A 17,648-nucleotide genomic window follows, 5' to 3' on the forward strand; every position below is an offset into this window, starting at 1 on the left:
TTCTGAGAGAGATCCAACATATAGACAGATGGTAATGGCACGTAGAGATGCAAAGTATACTATGTTGTACTTTGGTACAACATATGGATTACATTTTGACCATAGCTGAGACGCCATCCACAGACTGGACAATCCGTGGTTACATCACCCTACTGTTCACGACTAGTCAACTCCAATATAATCACCAATACTAACAGGTAGGCAGATATGAAGCAGTAGAGGAAGAATAAGTGCATGAGTATTGGGAATTACCGTTCAGGTTTAGATGCAGGAATGGGTACACATAAGTTGTCCTTAGTGGTTCCAACGGCAAGGATGCTTTAAGTGGGTCCTTGGTTTTCAAAGACATTTCTCTCCACAGGGCATGCAATGCTTTGGTAGCAACCTTGTCATGTTATCTGAAGTGTTCTCCAGCTGCTGTGATTCATCTGGTGTTGAAGCCGCTCTCGAATGGTAGTTATTTGTTGTTGAATGATCAAGGTTAATGCGGAATGGAACTAGTGGTCTAGCGACAGTTAATTCCATAGTGACTTGTTGCACACAAGTACTGTTTCCATCGGTCCACAGAGTCTACCACCCTGAACACATAAATAATTGGCTTTTCTGTGAGGGAAACATTTGGCCTTTTTTTCAAACAAAATGAACCAAAACATCTTTTGCTTTCTTTTCTGGGCACCATGGCTTTCTGAGTGATTGAGATTTCAAATGGTTTCATGACTTAAAAGCTTTTTAAATAAATATCGTACAGGGAAGCTAGCCTTTAGATGTTTTTATGAGTAGTTTTAACGTTTTTAACATTCTGCTAGCTTTTTAGATAGCTTTTATATACCGACCAAAAGTATGAGGAGTGGGTGTTATATTCCCAGTTTAGGCCCATGTGGCGAGGCAGCTTATTTCTTAAATAGTCCTCACACTAACATTTCAGCCATGAACGTTTGCACATATTTGCATGCACAAGAATGTTGGATTAGTTTCTATGAAACTAAACTTGTACACATCTAGCTTCGTACAACATTATCACAATGCCCTGAACATCAGGTACAAGGTCTATTTTTGCACTATGTACAAAAGTCATCTCTATCTTCATCCACGGGGCGACAGGGCTATCTACATATCCATAGCATCACTAATCTATATGCAAATCGCAAGGTTGCTTTCTGTTATAAAGATGAGCATCCCGATAGATTGGTAGAGGAGGCACTTCAGTTGCACTGAAGGTCCTTGCATGCTAAGACTTAACAATGCAGCGGTCTGAGATCTTGTGAGGGGTGTCCGGTTCATGATCAAGATAGGGTCCTTTATTCTCTCCCATTAGGTAATGGGGTTGGATCGTCCCTTGGGGGAATTCTTGGCTATACAGCTACAAACACTCTAGATACATTTAGAGTAGAGTTTGAATAGTAGGAGTATGATCGACTACTGCTTTGTTTTATATGCCGATACCCAGGGACCATTTGGGAATACCCCATTGTTTATAATGGCGTGTTTTATATGCCTGCATATATATACTGTTTTAGCACTATGGTAGAAACATATCTACTATTCACACTTTTGGTGCTCGTAATCATTTTTATCTGCTTCTGTCTATTAATCGTTGCAGCACATGTATTTTATACAAGAATAACATTGGTTCAATAAATATATTGAAAACATCCCACTGTGTATTCTCTGTATATATTTCTCAGAATAAATGAGCATGAGTGATTGAGCGAAAGGTTCTGTATGGTTCCATGATCACTGAGGGGTCAGGGTTGTCATGTTCAGTGGTTTCCAGAAACCATACACTCCCTGGTAAGGTTACAGGGGCTTAAGGTGGCACTGTGAGCTAGCTGGTCTATAGGCCAACATATCCTGCGGGGGTGTCCAGAATCAGTCTAGGCACCAAGCACTTAGTTTATGTTGTCCAACAAACATGCAGATCCTACGGATTAGTAGGAACTACACAACAAGCTCACTAATACAATAACATTTGGACAATTACCTTCCTCGTATAGTAAAGATAACATTATACAGAGATTAATATTCTAAAGTTGTGCTGATAGGCTAGTCTATAGTCCATTTTCAACCAATGGCTACTGAGAGTTGGTACTCCTCTCCTTGACCACCCATTTCTGATGTGCCTTTTATTGGTCAGGCTTTACTGGTTTACATTATGTTCACTAGGAATAAGGAACTCCTTATAGTTTATAGGGATAATCCTTCTGGGTTTTCTTCCAATGGTTTTGGATAACGTTCAAGAGATACTTATAAACTCGTAAAACTGAAAGGAGAAGTACCAGGTACCAGGGTCTCCTAAATCACAGTTTTGCAACAAGTACAATGGGGAGAATGCGGTTTTCTCTATAGCCCCAAGTCACTTTTAAAAGTTTTTCACCAGGTAACCATACCGCCAAATACGATGTAGCAAAAACAGTTAGGATGCACTACATCGGAAAAGCAACAATCGCAGCATTCACTATGTTTCAGTAAGGGAATCTACAGAAATGGCACCTGGACTGTACTACACTTTTTCTGAGACAATGCTCATTGGATTCTGACCCCAAAGCAAATTTGACATTTTCACACTGATGTTTAGGTTTCAATGAGGTTTAATAAATCCAAACCCAGATTCAAGCTGTGAGTAACAAATTAACAGAACACATACATTCAAGCCTTTTCATATTTTTGAACCTGCTCCTAAACCGATCAATACTACAAGTAGTTTTTTCAAAAAGAAATATGGACCTGATTTATTTTGGGTCCATTTATAAAAAATAGTCACAGATTGTGAACAGACTTTGTGCAGATCAGCCTATATACTATTAGGCCAGATCACAAAATCACCATTCATAGGGGTTTGCAGAATGACCTTCCTAAGGAATATTAATTAGGTAGGTCGTAATTTGTGACTCCATATGATTGACTACAAATACAGAGATGGTTGCCTGCAAGGTACAGTAAATCACCAACCCTGTATTTCCATTCCCAAAATGGAAAACATCCTGTGCACCACGGCTAACACGATTCTTAAAGAGGAAAAGGTCTGATAAGGACATCTTCATTTGCAAACCAGCTACCAACTTCTTTGAGGAATTGGCAAATAGTCAATGATTTGCAATTGGAAACCATTGACACAAACCATATTGGATTGCAGTTTGAAAGGAACTCCCCTTTTATGCCCCTTACAAATTGCGATTGGATATGGGTTGCAAAACTCAACTTTTCTAAATCGTAAAAGGGGGTTTGTATATAGGAAATGCCCATTTTGCAGTCACAAACCCTTTAAGAGATTTGTGGGGTTTCCAATCACAAACTAGCTTAGGCCGGATAACCCCATCATCAATGACATTGCTATGCTACTCAAATCAAAGTGACTAAAATTAAGGTGCTTAGAAGCTGTATTAACTCAGTGCTGTATTCACAATCAAAAATATGCTTTCTTGATTGTTATATTCACCATCAAAAATATGCTTTCTTGATTATTTCCAAAACTCAAAAAATTCGGAATATATTGGGCATATTTTAGGAACTGGCAATGATTTGTAACTATGGCTCCATTAATATGTCACTACATTTTAATAACCAGTGGTGTTACTTTGGAGGTACCAATTGCTTTTGTGCCCTAAATTCTTTGACTTGAGACCCACTACTAAATGAAGGTAGATTTTAAAATGGGAAAGCAGCGGAAATACACAAATAGGCAACTACATACGTGCAGGCAGAGAAATCTTCAATACACAGAAACTATGTACTGCAAATGCTTTCCTGTGACAATGTTTTAATTTAATATGCAGTTTTGGATGTCTTTCCTAAATATCGTGGTTCCCTGTACATTGGTAATTGAAAGATGCCTATTTTTTATAGAAAGTAAATATACTAACATGTAAAGAAAGACTTGGACGCACCTTATTATTGAAATGTATTTATTTACTTTGTTATAATGCTTCATTTATTTACAGATGTTTTTATTGTATTTTAGCCCTGAAGAAGTAACTTTTGGCAGTGAAAACTTTGATCCCCATAAAACACCTAAAAAACGCTCCACTTGAGGTATAATTGAGGACATTATCTCTGGTGTCCGTTTGGCAGTCCACCAGGGCTCTTGGAGTAATCATCCGAATCTCCTTATTTTTATACTAAAGGAAGTAACTTAACTTTTATGTCTCACAAGACTGTGGCACAAACACGAATCAGAGCAAGCTATAAAGCAATCAGGCAGAAAACAATCACTAAAACATTGCCCGTTCTGACTACAACTTCCAACTTCTCCCTTCCCCTCCCATTGTCCCCACTGAGCATCTTGTGGTTCGCTCATCCATTTTCTCACCTCCGCTCACCTGTATGCTAATGTATCGCCCGCCCCAGTCTTCCCCCCTGTTTATACAAGCCTTTCAGGACCTTCTGGCCACATTGGCGGTCAATTACGCCTCAGTCCTAGTGCTAGGCGATTTTAATTATTGGCCCATGGACCCCCTCGAATGCACCTCCTCCAAACAATTCACAGAGTCACTCCAATCTCTGAATTTTGTTCCCCACATCCAAGTTCCGAAACATACACACGGACACGTGCTAGACCAAGTCTGGCCCCTCAACAGCTCTGTCTCGTCCATGTCTGTGTCTCCATGCCCATGGTCTGACCATGCCCTTATCTCTTTTTCCCTCCACCCCAACCCTGTAACCAAGGTCCCGCTCGCTAAAAACACCTGGGCGCGGAACTGGAACCGTGTTGACCTCCCTTCGTTATCCTCTTCTCTCCTTAACTCCTCACCCAACCAGGTGGGCCTATCCTCTTCACTGCAAGCCACCGCCATTGACACCTGGCTCGCTGGAGGCTGCGACCCAGTAGCCCCCCTACGTCGGATTTCAACCAGAAGACCTAAGGAGTCAAACCGGTGGTTCAGTGAAGACTTGAAGGATAAAAAGCTGACCCTCCGGCGGGCTGAGAGGCAATGGAGAAGGGACTACTGCTCCTTATTGAAAACCCACTATCTTACACTATTAAGCAACTATAAAAAAGCTATTATAGGAGCCAAAACTGCCTACTTTTCAGCCAAAATTCTGGTGGCAGAGAATAAATCTAGGGAGATTTTTACAATTGTTCATGATTTAGCTTTTTCTGAGAGGACTACACCCAAACCCCTTCCCACCCAGTCCTTATGTGATTCACTGAATTATTATTTCCTGGATAAAATTATTAAAATCAAGACCAATATCCCACCCCCCCCCCTACTTTTGTTGCACCTCTCCCTCCCACAGTTCAGTGCTGTCTTTCTTCAATCCCCCCTCTCACTGAAGAAGTATTCTTGGAAACACTTCCCAAGGTAAAGTCAGGTTCTCCGGCAGATATTTGCCCGGCCCGCCTTCTTCAACAGATTTACTCTGTTTGCACTCAGCCCCGATTACTCTTCTCAACAGTTCCCTTGCTCAGGGGGTTGTGACTTCAGCTTTCAAAACAGCCACAATAGTGCCTATTTTAAAGAAGCCTGGAGCAGATCCGTCCGCCCCAGTTAACTATCGCCCCATCTCCCTGCTGCCCTTCTTGGGCAAGGTGCTTGAGCGCCATGTTACATCGGTACTCAGTGCCCACGTAGAAGCAACCGGGGGCCTGGCGTCTCGTCAGGCGGGTTTTCGACCCAGGCACTCTACTGAGTCTGTCGTGGTGTCGGTCCTGGATAACCTCAGGGAGGGCATGGACCAAAACAAACACCTGGCCCTGGTGCTCCTCGACCTCTCCGCCGCTTTTGATACGGTGGACCACTCCATCTTGCTTTCACGTATCAGAGCGGCGGGAATCGGGGGCTCAGCCCTGGTCTGGCTATCGTCCTTCCTGAGGGACCGCACCCAGGCTGTACGGCTGGGGGATTTCACGGCAACTCCACTTAATATCACTTGTGGTGTCCCTCAGGGCTCTTCTCTTTCCCCTCTTTTGTTTAATCTCTATATCTATCCTCTAATTTTTGCTCTCCAGCAGATGGAGGTCACCGTATACAACTATGCGGATGACCTCCAGCTCATCTTTAACCTTTCTCCTTCGTCCCATTCTATTTCTAATTTTCAATCTATTATGATTTTTATCAGGGACTGGATGAGCCACAACCACTTGAAACTGAACCCTGATAAAACTGAGTTGGTTCTCACCGGTGGCTCTTCCAGTCCCTGGAACTCTCTATTCTGGCCCTCTTCCTTAGGTCTCCCTCCCACCCCCTCTCCTACAGTCAATACTTTAGGCATTAAAATGAATAATCACCTTACCCTACACTCACAAATTAGTTCTGTTGTCTCTTCTTGTTTTCTCACTCTTCGTACTATCCGCACTGTTTCCCGTTTCTTTTCCCCCCTGGCACTCAAACTGATCATGTCTGCCTTAGTGATCTCCCGGCTGGACTACGCCAATGCCCTGTACACCGGCATTCCAGCCTACAGTTTAAGAAAGCTCCAACTGGTGCAAAACCAGGCGGCCCGGCTAGTGTACGGCCTTTCCCGCTCCCACCACTCCACTCCGTTACTGAAAGCGCTCCACTGGCTGCCTGTCAGGGAGCGTTCCCTTTTTAAAATTGGCTGCATGGTTTTCCAGGCCCGCCAGGGTTCAGCTCCTGCTTTTATTGTCTCCTTGATAAAGGAATACGTCCCTGCCAGAGAGCTTCGCTCATCCTCTCAATCCCTTCTGCAGGTACCCCGCTACAAGCGGAAAAAGTGGGGAAGGGCCAACTTCTCATTCCTGGCACCCACTTTTTGGAACTCCCTTCCCGACCATCTGCGGTCGGCCAAACACTACTCCCTTTTCCGTAAAGGCTTAAAAACCTTTTTGTTCAATCAGGCTTTTTTGTAGTAACCTATCCTCTGTCTCTCTTCTGCTAACTTTGCCTTCATAGCGCCAAGAAACCGTCTGGTGAACGCTGCGCTTTACAAGTATTTTAAATTCAAATTCAACAACATGGAAGACAATTTTTACAATTCAGATGTGTGAGGCAAAATTGTAGATATTTTGTTTCGCTTTAGCCTAAAAGACATGATGCTTCAGCAAATGTTTCCAATGGGCGATTTCCTACCTCAGTCCAATTACTGCTCTTGGTGGAGAGGACATTACTGTGTGTGGTGGTGGCTTGCTCTCCCCGCTTCCCACGGTGCAAGTATGCTTTGGTGAAACCTAAAAAATACACACAAAAAGAAAGTTTTCACTGTTTGGTTGCCAACAAGCTTTTGAAACACAGTAAAAAACATATGTTCTTGTTATGAAACATTTCATATCAGGTGTGCCTACTTGTTTTCCTAAAACCACAACACGGTCTGGTTTTGTCACCAATATATGAATATGTAGATAATCACTTTAAGAACAATGGACCAGATTCATAAAACATTTTGGCATGGATACGTGTAACTTACTACTGGAAATTCAACAGGGAATCAGGAATAAGTCAAGCTTATGTCATGTTTACTGACACCAACATTTATATTAAATAGGTACCTAAGACTGGGAATTACTGATTCGTTTGGTAATTCCAAATTTCTTATAGGAATTCTCAGACTTCCATTTAAATAACCCCGTTAATTCCAGACCTGTGAAATTACTGGCACTGTGGTTACGCTTTGCAATATCTGGAGTAAGCACACTTGTTTGATTGCCATCTTTTAATCAAAATGTGGAATGCATATCCAGGTTCTGAGGCTGTTATTATCAGTGCTGTCTTAGTGACCACATTTTTATTTCAAGGTAAATTATAGATTGACTGTCTACCCTCGTCCATACACAATTCTACCTCTCTCTCCGTTCCCTGTCTATCCCCTAAAGTTGACTGTCTCCCCTCCCACACTAGCAAGAGCCACCAAATACAGTGTAGCAATAGCCTTTAGTGTAGCAATAGCCTTTTGGGTACCAAAAGGGAGGAATCCCAAACCAGGAGTGCGTCATGTTTAACCACATCAATGCTTATGACATTCATCGTCAATGCTGACATTTTTAAAATCCCATTGTTCATGACGAGCTCAGCTCGTCATGAGTGTATGGAGGTGTACATCATGACGAGCTGAGCTCGTCATGAGCGTCCAAGGAGTTAAGCGGAAGGCTTTTTGCTCATCTAGGAGGCAAATGGCTTGAACTTCGAAGTAAAGTTTGCAGTAAAAATATTCATCTCTGTGAGCCGTTTGAGACAAAAACATTTGCTCCTGAGTGAGATGAGGAGTAGGCAGAGTTGTGTGCAGGAGAGTCCTATCAATGCTTTCTTGATAAAAACAGTTCAGGACAAGATGAATGTGTGATAGAGTGAAATAAACCTTGGCTTGAGAGATCTTTATATGCTCCTGAGGTATTCTTTGAAGCACAACATCAAGAAATCTGCATCAAGGCAGCAATGTTTTAAACTTTCTTGCCAAAAAGCCAAAACTAAGGTGAATTGGAATAAAAGGGACACTAAGGACAAAGCAAGATGCCAACAAGAGATGGGCTCTCAACGAGTTTGATAGGCACCCTTTCCCTGAGGACTACTTAATTGTGATTACATGTTGCATAATGGGTTCTGCCCATTTAATCCGCCTGGATTTTCATTTTGGTTCACCTGGTTTGGACTTTTTACTGTGGGTGAGCCTCACAACTAGTGTCTCACCCATGATAATCACATTGTAAATGTATTGCGCATGTTTATTTCCAGTGTCCACATTTTAATGTAAGCCGTTGCAAAGCAGCAATTGTAAGAGGCACTTGGATGGTTACATGTGAACACATGTGCACATGCATGTGCACACATGTGAGGGCTGTGCGTGTGAGACTACAGTCATACAAAGCCCGGTAACTGCTCACAGGTAGCCTGGCTCAGAGGAGACTCTGCAGGATTAGATATTGACCTGGTTAGGCCTTATAATAACAGCGGGCACTCATAGGCAAAGTCAGAATTGTTTACTGTATTGTCTAGAGTGACAGGGGGAAATCTGCCTTAGAGGTTTGCTTCCCTTTGGCCTACAGAGTACAGCAAGACATCATACTTGTGTATGTGTGCCAAGATTGATTATCCAGTTCCCAAGCAGACAAATGTACACCTTATTGGCTGTGCAAAATTCTCATATTTCTGTGGCTCAGCTCAGGATCAGAGTCCAGGTCTTTTGTCAACCTGTTGGCCCAAGTTAATTACATTCAGGGGTGTAGCTAGAGCTTCTGGCGCCCGGGGCTATCCCTCAGATTGCCGCCCATGGCCGGTAGTGGGGGAGGGGGTTTCTGCGGAAAAAGGACGGCGAGCAGCGCTGGTGGATTGTCAGGGTTAAAGTTACGACGCCACTCTCTACTCCAATGCCGGAGAAAGGTCGGAACAAACAGAGGTGCTGCATGCACAACACTAACTTCTCCCAGCTCCCAGAGAACAGCCGCTGCCAAAGCACACATACTCAACTGAGTAACCACCCTTTTGATGAGTGGTCTGGAACCTCACACTTTAATGTAAAGGGAATGGAGGGAGACATAAGCACACAGCTGGTTATCTCTTCACAGGTACTTAAGAGAGGCATGCTTTTGACATTGTTAGGTCCCTTAATGTAAGTGCATGAACTGTAAGAATGTCAGATGTTTTGGTCTGTCCCAGTATTTGCACACAATTTAAATAGCACTATTTTATTTCTTTTATAGCGCTACGCATCCCAATGCAGGGTGTCAGACCGATTTATATAACATACAGATTGACAATAAATCAGTGTACAAGATGTGTAGCATGAGTCAGTGGAGGTTTAAAGGTGTAGTAGTCACATATCCTACATAGCTCACTGTGCTTTATTAAAAGGCGTACTATTTATTAACTGCAAGTAACAAAAGGATCTGTCATTAGTAGCGCTTTCGTGCGCTACAAGATTGATGGCCCTGTGACCCACACACGGCTGCCGCACGTGTCGGTGTGGCCGGGTGTACTGCCGTCACTGTACATTTCCCCCCAGTAAATCCAGGGCTGGCCACGGGTGGCAGGCCACCAGTGCTGCGCAGCTGCCGCCAGCCGCCCTCAAAATCGTGCCGCCTGGGGCAGACCGCCCCCACCGGCCCCTCTAGCTACGCCACTGATTACATTGCTCCCCAGCAGATGGAACACAAAACAATGCTTCACTCAGCTCCTGAGGAGGAAGTGTTGGGGAAGAAAAACTGCATCCGTTAATCTACTGTCACAATGTACCAGGGTTGGGACAGCCCAGGACCTATGAACAAAGGAGGAAGCCAAGACCTCTGGAGCCAAAACAGGAGGGGGAGCTCCTCTTTGAGGTTTTGGTGGGAAAGGCCATGGCAGTGATGTCAGCAAGGGGCAGAGCTGTGGCCCCCAGAAGAGATGTGACCAGTGACTTCTGGATGGAGCCATCTTGAATTGTCTCAGCATGCTGTGCAGGAGGGTTGAGACAGGGGTGGATAATACAAGCAAGGCCACTTTGCAAAAGTCTGTCAAACCAGTAGAAATAAGCAGTCTTCAATGGTAAAGTGTGTCATAGACGAAAATTTAGATGATAATAATGAAGATATTGTCACTAGAGATTTAAGTAACATGGTTGTTGTTGTTCACAGTGAGGGAGTTAAAGTGGGCAATCCTGAACTCTGTGTAGACCCTTATGTTGAAGTCCAGGTTGGAGATAAAATCTTAAGATTGTTGGTGGATTCGGGTGCTCGAATCTCCATGATAACACAGGATCTTTTTGACAAAACATGGCCTGATAGACCCTTAATTTCCCCTGATCGGAAAGCAGTTTCAAATGGAGGTCGTGAGATTGATCTTTCCAGAAATATTTATGACATTATGGAGTTCAGAGGAAGGAACATTTTGGGGAAAGTGTATGCCAGTCGCTCCTAGTCATAATCGGACGCTGTGGGGGTAGGTGCTGACGGCTGAGACAGCACACTGTTTTGGGTACCTCACTCAAAGGTGCTGGTTCCACGGGAGCTGACTGCTGTGGCACCTTAGGGAAATCCTTAGGGTTGCATCACTAAGGGCAGGACCAATCGGCCTTCATTACCATTGACCTCAAGACATAAGGTTGTATTTATTTATTCACTGTGTAGTACTTTGCACTTAGGTCCTGACGAATTGCTTAGAATGCAAGAAACATGTTGACCTGAACAGAGGGTAGTAGATTTTTACTGTGAACCTTACACTAGTGCATATCTCCCCTCCCACTTTTTAATCAAGGGAGTCAACCACACCAATAAAGTCCCCACTGGATTGACTTACCTTTTTTAATCTACACTCACTTCACGACTACAAATTCACCCGCATTTATCTTCCCCTCTTACACGCATGCAAAATATGGCTGGAACAAAAGATCTCCGATAAAGAGCCCCATCGTGGGTGCCCGTCAGACATTGCAGCGCCAGTCTGACGACGAGCAGAACCCATATGATGAAGCATGACACCTAGCTTGCTGGGTGTGTGAGGGTTTTTGTTCCGAAAAGGGAAATTCCCCGCCCTTTTTCCTTTTTGCTTTCTCGTTATGCTAGATTCATATTTCTACTCACATTGGGGAACTTTGTACCCTTCTTGTGCCACTGTTCGTTCGGACATGTACACTGGACCCCGTTAAATATAGTCCGTCTATGGTTCCTCCTTTTGTTGATGAATCTCCATGATAACACAGGATCTTTTTGACAAAACATGGCCTGATAGACCCTTAATTCCCCCTGATCGGAAAGCAGTTCAATATGGAGGTCGTGAGATTGATCTTTCTAGAAATATTTATGACATTATGGAGTTCAGAGGAAGGAAAATGTTGGGGAAAGTATATGCCGCTCACAAAGGGCTGAACATCCTGGGGTGGTTCCACCACGGGTTGCTTGGAATGGTGCTTAGGCCTGGTACCAGTGAGCAAGTCTGTGATATATGAGACCATGAAGATCTTGAGAACATTTTCAACAAATTTACTCATGTTTTTTCAGGGGAGCTTGGGAAAATATGTGATTACAAACACACCATCATTGTCAAGGATGGTGCGAAACCTGTCAAACACAAACTAAGAAATGTCCCTTTCAGCATCAGACAAGATTTGGAAAAGGAGTTGAGTTCTTTGTGTGTGAAAAGGATTATTGAGCCTGTGGACTCATCTTTGTGGTTATCTCAGCGGGTGGTTGTTAGGAAACAGAATGGCGAATTAAGGGTGTGTGTTGATCTTCGCTGCCTGAATAAGGAAATATGGGAAGACTCAAACCCTCTCCCGAACATTAATGAACTTCTTGCGGGACTGAGGGATGCTAAAGTGTTTTCTAAACTTGATTTAGCGTCTGCTTACCATCAAGTAGAGTTAGCTCCCGAGTCCAGGCATCTTACTGATTTTGTTTCTCTGTTTGGCACATACCAGTATGCCCGTATGCCGTTTGGCTTAGCGTCAGCGGCATCAGTATTTAACCGTTTGATGAACAACATGCTTAAGGGTATTGACGGACTGTCTGTTTTTCAGGACAATGTTCAGATATTTGCTCCTGACAGGTCTACTTATGATGAATTCCTGGAAGAGGTGTTGTCTCGGTTTCAGTCCAAAGGTGTGGTTCTACACAGAGACAAGTACATTTTCCTAACTGAAGAGGTGTAATATTTAGGACATCTTGTTACCAAGCAAGGTGTTCTTCCAAAATCCAGTCTAGTAGAGTCCATTGTGAAATCTAAACCACCTTCTGATAAGTCTACTCTCAAGTCATTTTTGGGCCAATGTGAATTTTAATCCCGTTTTATACAAAATTTTGCAACTAAATTGAGGCCTCTCTCAGATGCTTATGAAAGGATTTGGGTTTGAGTGGTCTGATGAATGTCAGAGAGTGTTTAACTGGGTAAAAGAACCACTTGCATCACCTAGGGTGTTGAAGCTCTATGATCCTGATCTTCCATGCACTTTGACTGTGGATGCTAGTAATGTTGGTGTTTGGGCTGTCTTAACTCAGGCAGAAGGGAATGGAGTAAGGACTATAGGATTTTCTTCAAGGGTGTTGTCTCAGGCAGAGATAAAATACTCTGTAATTGAGAAGGAATTGTTTGCTTGCTGGTGGGCTGTAAAGACATTTAGAAATGTCATATGGGGAAGTAGATTTTGTCTCCAAACTGACCATAAGCAGTTGATTTTTATTTTGAGTGGGAAGAATGTTAGGGGCTTCATTCCTTGAATTGCTCGTTTGTCATCTAAACTGCTTCAGTTTGATTTTTCCCCTGAGCATATTCCTGGTAGTTGTGCGGATTATTTGTCCTGCTTTTCAGATATTTTGGAAGATCCTTTAAGTGTATGTGAGGATGACAAGGAAGAATACATTGTTGCTGCTAAAGACATCCCTCAATTGTGTGCTATCATGGAGCGTGATTGGCGTGGTGCGCTGGCCAAGGATTCATCCTTGTTGTCTGTCATGAAGCATGAGGAGACAGGTTGGCCCAAGGAGAGAAATCTCAAGTTTGAGCTTAAGACTTATGTACAAGTTGCTGATGATTTGTCTATTGAGGATGGTTTGCTCATGAGGAGTGATAACTCATTCCCCCTGTGTGTTTGAGGTCTAGCATCATTGTACGTGCTCATGAGGGACACCTGGTCACTACCTTGACTAAAAGGAGAGTGAGACTTTCTTTCTGGTGGCCCAACATGGATAAGGAGAATGAAGATGCTGTTAAGTTGTGCGTTGTGTGCGGGAGTAGTTATAAGTGTGCAAAGTTGTCCACCCTCCTTTGTTTTCCATTGCTTTGCCTTCTGCACCTTGGGTCAAATTAGGGATAGATATTATTGGTCCCTTTCATGCTCTTGACTCTTCATGTAAATTTGCAATGGTTTTAATGGATTATTACAACAAATGGTCTGAGGTCAAGCTTGTCAGAGAAATGACTTCTTTATCTGTTATTGAATTTCTTAAAGGAATATTTCTGAAAGAAGGTTTCCCTGAATTCTTGGTGACAGATAATGCCCCCCAATTCATTGCTACTGAAGTTGAAGATTTTCTTGTCACTAGTGGAATCAAACATCTCAAAAGTTCGCTTGTGTGTACTTTTCTCAGGACAGCAGGAAAAGGACCAAGGAGTTTGAGTTGGTTGTTGGTGATTGTGTGTGTGAAAAATAACCGGTTCATGTGTGGAAAGGAGGACCCAAAATTTCTCCTCCTATCAATGTGATTGAAGTCAAAGGAGATTCTGTCAAACTTGGGAATGGTCAATGGTGGAACAAATGTTTTTTTAGATAAATCTAATGTTGTTCTTCCTTTATCTAATGCATCCAGTTTTGATGGAAATTCTAGTTATTCTAATGTTGAAGAAAATATTCTGAGACGCAGTTCTAGGACCAAAAACATTCCTTTGAGATTTAGGACATAATGGTATTTGTCATTTGTTCTTTTTCTTTACAGGTTTGTCACCATATTTCATCATTGAAATACTCCTGGTTATATTGTTAGCTTTTGTCTTACAGGAGTATCCTTTACTGTTATTTCTCAGGTTAGAGTTGTAATTTTGTAGTATTTTGCATGATTTCTTCTTTCACTTTCTTTACCTTATTTCTTCTCTTCCTTAGGTTGTTTTCTTCTATTCTTTATGTTTTTGGGAAAGACCCATGTAGTGGCTTGTGCTTCTCTTTTCACGAGCTCAGCACGCGAACTCTTGTATTGAACCCTCTTTGGTGCAGAACCTTGAAGTATGAATGTTCTGCACCGGGGGTTTGAAAAGACAGTTGAACCATGAGCTGGGCTGTTGCTGCTCTGCCTGACGGTCCAGCATAATAAACACATTTTATCTTACCTGTTTCCTGTCCTTGGATCGCCTCAGTAATGTGGCACCTTAGGATTGGCCAGGGGTTCCTTACTTCTAGAACCTTCCACCCCAGTCAAAAAGGGACACAAGAGAGGGAGGGTTGTTGTGGGGCTCGGACACTGGAACTGGATGGTAGCAGCACCATGGGCAACTGAAAGGACAAGCCACCTGATGCTTTAATGGACTAAGGACTCTGCCTACAGGTGATCCCAGGACCAGTGGATCTCTCCATGACCAGGTAAGCTGCCCTCCCCCCACCACCCGAAACCAGTAGCTGCCACTACTGTTTAGGGGTGTGGCATGTATTGTCATCAAAGCTATTTCCACCATCCTTATGTATATTTGTAAATTACTGTGCAGTATTTAGTAGTGTAAATGCACTTTTCCGTTTCTAAAGAAAAAGCACAGACTGGACAATTTTATTGAGTGCCAGCGAATGGTGATTACTAGACCACATCACCCCCGTTGACTAGGCCGTGGACTGTTCTGATCTGCTACTCTGAGGAAGTCAAGAACTACAATAGGGGGCTTGGTTCCCAGAGAGGGCATACTTGTAGACCTATTGCTTGTACAGGCCTCAAATCCTGCACAACTAATAGTCCAATTTTCTTACATTATAGCTGTTTCAACATACACTCTTTACATTGAGAAACAGTTAATACAAGTTTTCTTTTTTTTAAGTAAATCAATAAATTGTTAATATGGATTTGATGTGCAGATAACAATCACAGTAACTTCATTTTTGCTATTGTGACATCACTTAAAAGCACTTTGTTCATTAGGCTCTGCTATGTAATATCATACAACCTAAGGCAAGGATGTAACTTTACTTTTGTCAAAAGTAGTCCGGTACCCACAGACCCCCTTTATACAGCAGCCTGCCTCAGGCCATTTACGATCTTGGCTTGCCCCTTCATGGAACATTACGTTCGGACATTACTGCTGACATCGCTACTCAATCAGCAGAGCCACTTAACTAAAGTAAATAAATACATTTCTGTCAGTATTTCAACAATGTAACCGACTGATTGGTTGTAAGCATCTGTGCACAACATAACTTGATAAAATCGTTCAAATAATGATTTACATGTCTAAATTTCAGTCCTGGAAGACAAAAGCATGAATTTATGGACTTTGAAACTTGTGATAAACACTAAATACGCATTTCAATTAGTATTATTCATTTTTAATAATTCCTTGAACATAAAGACATTGTGCATATCCTGTGTACACCCAGTGAGCAATATTGGGGCTCAATTGTTTGGAAATGTGAGTATTTTTTCTTAACAGTGCACAGAATTTTCTTCTGATCCCTGTCAAGTCACCATCTCTCTCTAGTAGTCTTCATCAATACTTCAATACCCAAATCAACCCCTTTGAATGGTGCATGGTAAGGTTTTCAAGTATGTGTTGCAGTCATGCATTTCCATCTTCAGAAGTGAAGAAGTCTGTCTTCCTGGTTGGAAATACACTCTCTCCTCAGTGACCTTCGTCTAACGCCTCGAGCTGCCTTGGGTCAGGTGGCCTGTGCTCACTGGGAGACGCAGGGGTCTGGCCGGTGGAGTAGCGAAACTTGAGAGGGCCCCCCTGCAAACTACATGGAATGGGCCCCCCATGGTCCAGACCCAGTCAGGAGCTCTTAGGCAAGAGGCCTGCCACCCATGAACAGAGCTGGCGGGGGTCTCTAGGAGCTCGGGACACACCTGCACCTTGGAGGCTATTGGTACGTGACCACCAGGAGCAGTTGAGTCAGTCATGGTACTGAAGAGGTTAATGGCCTCCAGTGGACAGAGGAAAACCCAGAAATAGCAATGGCTGCCTACCAAGGATTCCAGAAGTGTGTTTTCCAGCATGGACTGCCAAAGTAGTCCAAGGGATTACCCACCGGGTGCTGTCTTGGAAGCACAGCTCTGCACAGAGCTCCATCAGTGGTGCCAAAAGCATCCTGAGGTAAAGGGTTGACAGCACCCTCTGTAAGAGGGGCACATATTCTGACATGACACAGTACAGGCAATGCATGAGGTATGCGCCTTTAGTATCTACTTTGCTTTCATTTGTGATTTCACATGTTTACTTGCAATGTGTCCTGCATGTTTCTGTGTCACAATAATGCACCCTGCTTGCTGCAGAGAGTTACATGTACTTTATTTCCTAAAAAGCATGATGGCTGGCTCCTATTGAAAGCATATATGTGTCATGCCTCACTGATGATACAGTAAACTATTGCCAAAAGTGGCTATGCTGGCCCCCGAGGAAAGTGAGGGTCGCAGACCAGTCTTCCCCCGGGGTACTTCGTGCCATATTGGAAGGACAAGGTGGAGGGGTGAGGTTAGTTAGGCGAAGGGGCGGGAGTAGGTAGGTATATAAAGGTGTCAGGAGAGGGCCTCTTCCTAACACCAATGCACCACCGGGAGGGAAAGGTTTAATAAAAGTTATTTGGCATAGTTAGGTTTAAGGGAAGTTAGAGGGGTTATAGAAGTCAGTGCCATCCCCCTTTCAGGCAGTCCGACTCGTCTTTGCTAGGGCCTACCTGGCTCCAGGTATGACCGCATGCCTGATGGCAGAACCCGATAATGATGCAGTCCAGACCAAGTTACTGGTGCTGGGCAGGGCAGGCCGAGTGGACCTGCTTCGGCCCAGTCTGCTGGATCAGACGTGGGTAGGTAAGTTTCGCCTGACGCGCTTCGCGTACGGCGTAGTTGCAGCAGTGGTCGCGGTGTGTCTGTCTGAACTGCCACCTGTTGGTAAACTGCCTGGAGGCTGGGGCGGGCCGGGAAGAAGGACGCATCAGGAGCCAAGTGCAGAGGCAGGAGAAGGAGCCTGCCCGTGTGGCTCCCTGACCACACAGAGCCGGGTAAGGAGGGGGGCGGGGAGCGGAGCTGCCCAACACAGAGCCGGTGCTGTGGAGTGCAGGTGCCAGCACCAGCACACTGCCGAGTGAGCCCTCAGGGGGAG

At 43.7% G+C, this 17,648-nt stretch overlaps 1 protein-coding gene across 1 annotated transcript in view; it reads right to left on the reverse strand.

Annotated features, from left to right (window-relative positions):
* Nucleotides 1–17,648, reverse strand: part of ZNF704 (zinc finger protein 704) — a 580,699-nt gene that overhangs the window by 59,816 nt on the left and 503,235 nt on the right. The window contains exon 8 of the mRNA XM_086966998.1: nucleotides 7,029–7,126. Coding sequence (XP_086823124.1) covers nucleotides 7,029–7,126 — 98 coding nt within the window. The remainder of the gene's footprint in view (nucleotides 1–7,028; nucleotides 7,127–17,648) is intronic.

This window comes from Lissotriton vulgaris, chromosome 4_1 (assembly GCF_964263255.1).
Source record: "Lissotriton vulgaris chromosome 4_1, aLisVul1.2, whole genome shotgun sequence".
Taxonomy (NCBI): Eukaryota; Metazoa; Chordata; class Amphibia; order Caudata; family Salamandridae; genus Lissotriton; species Lissotriton vulgaris.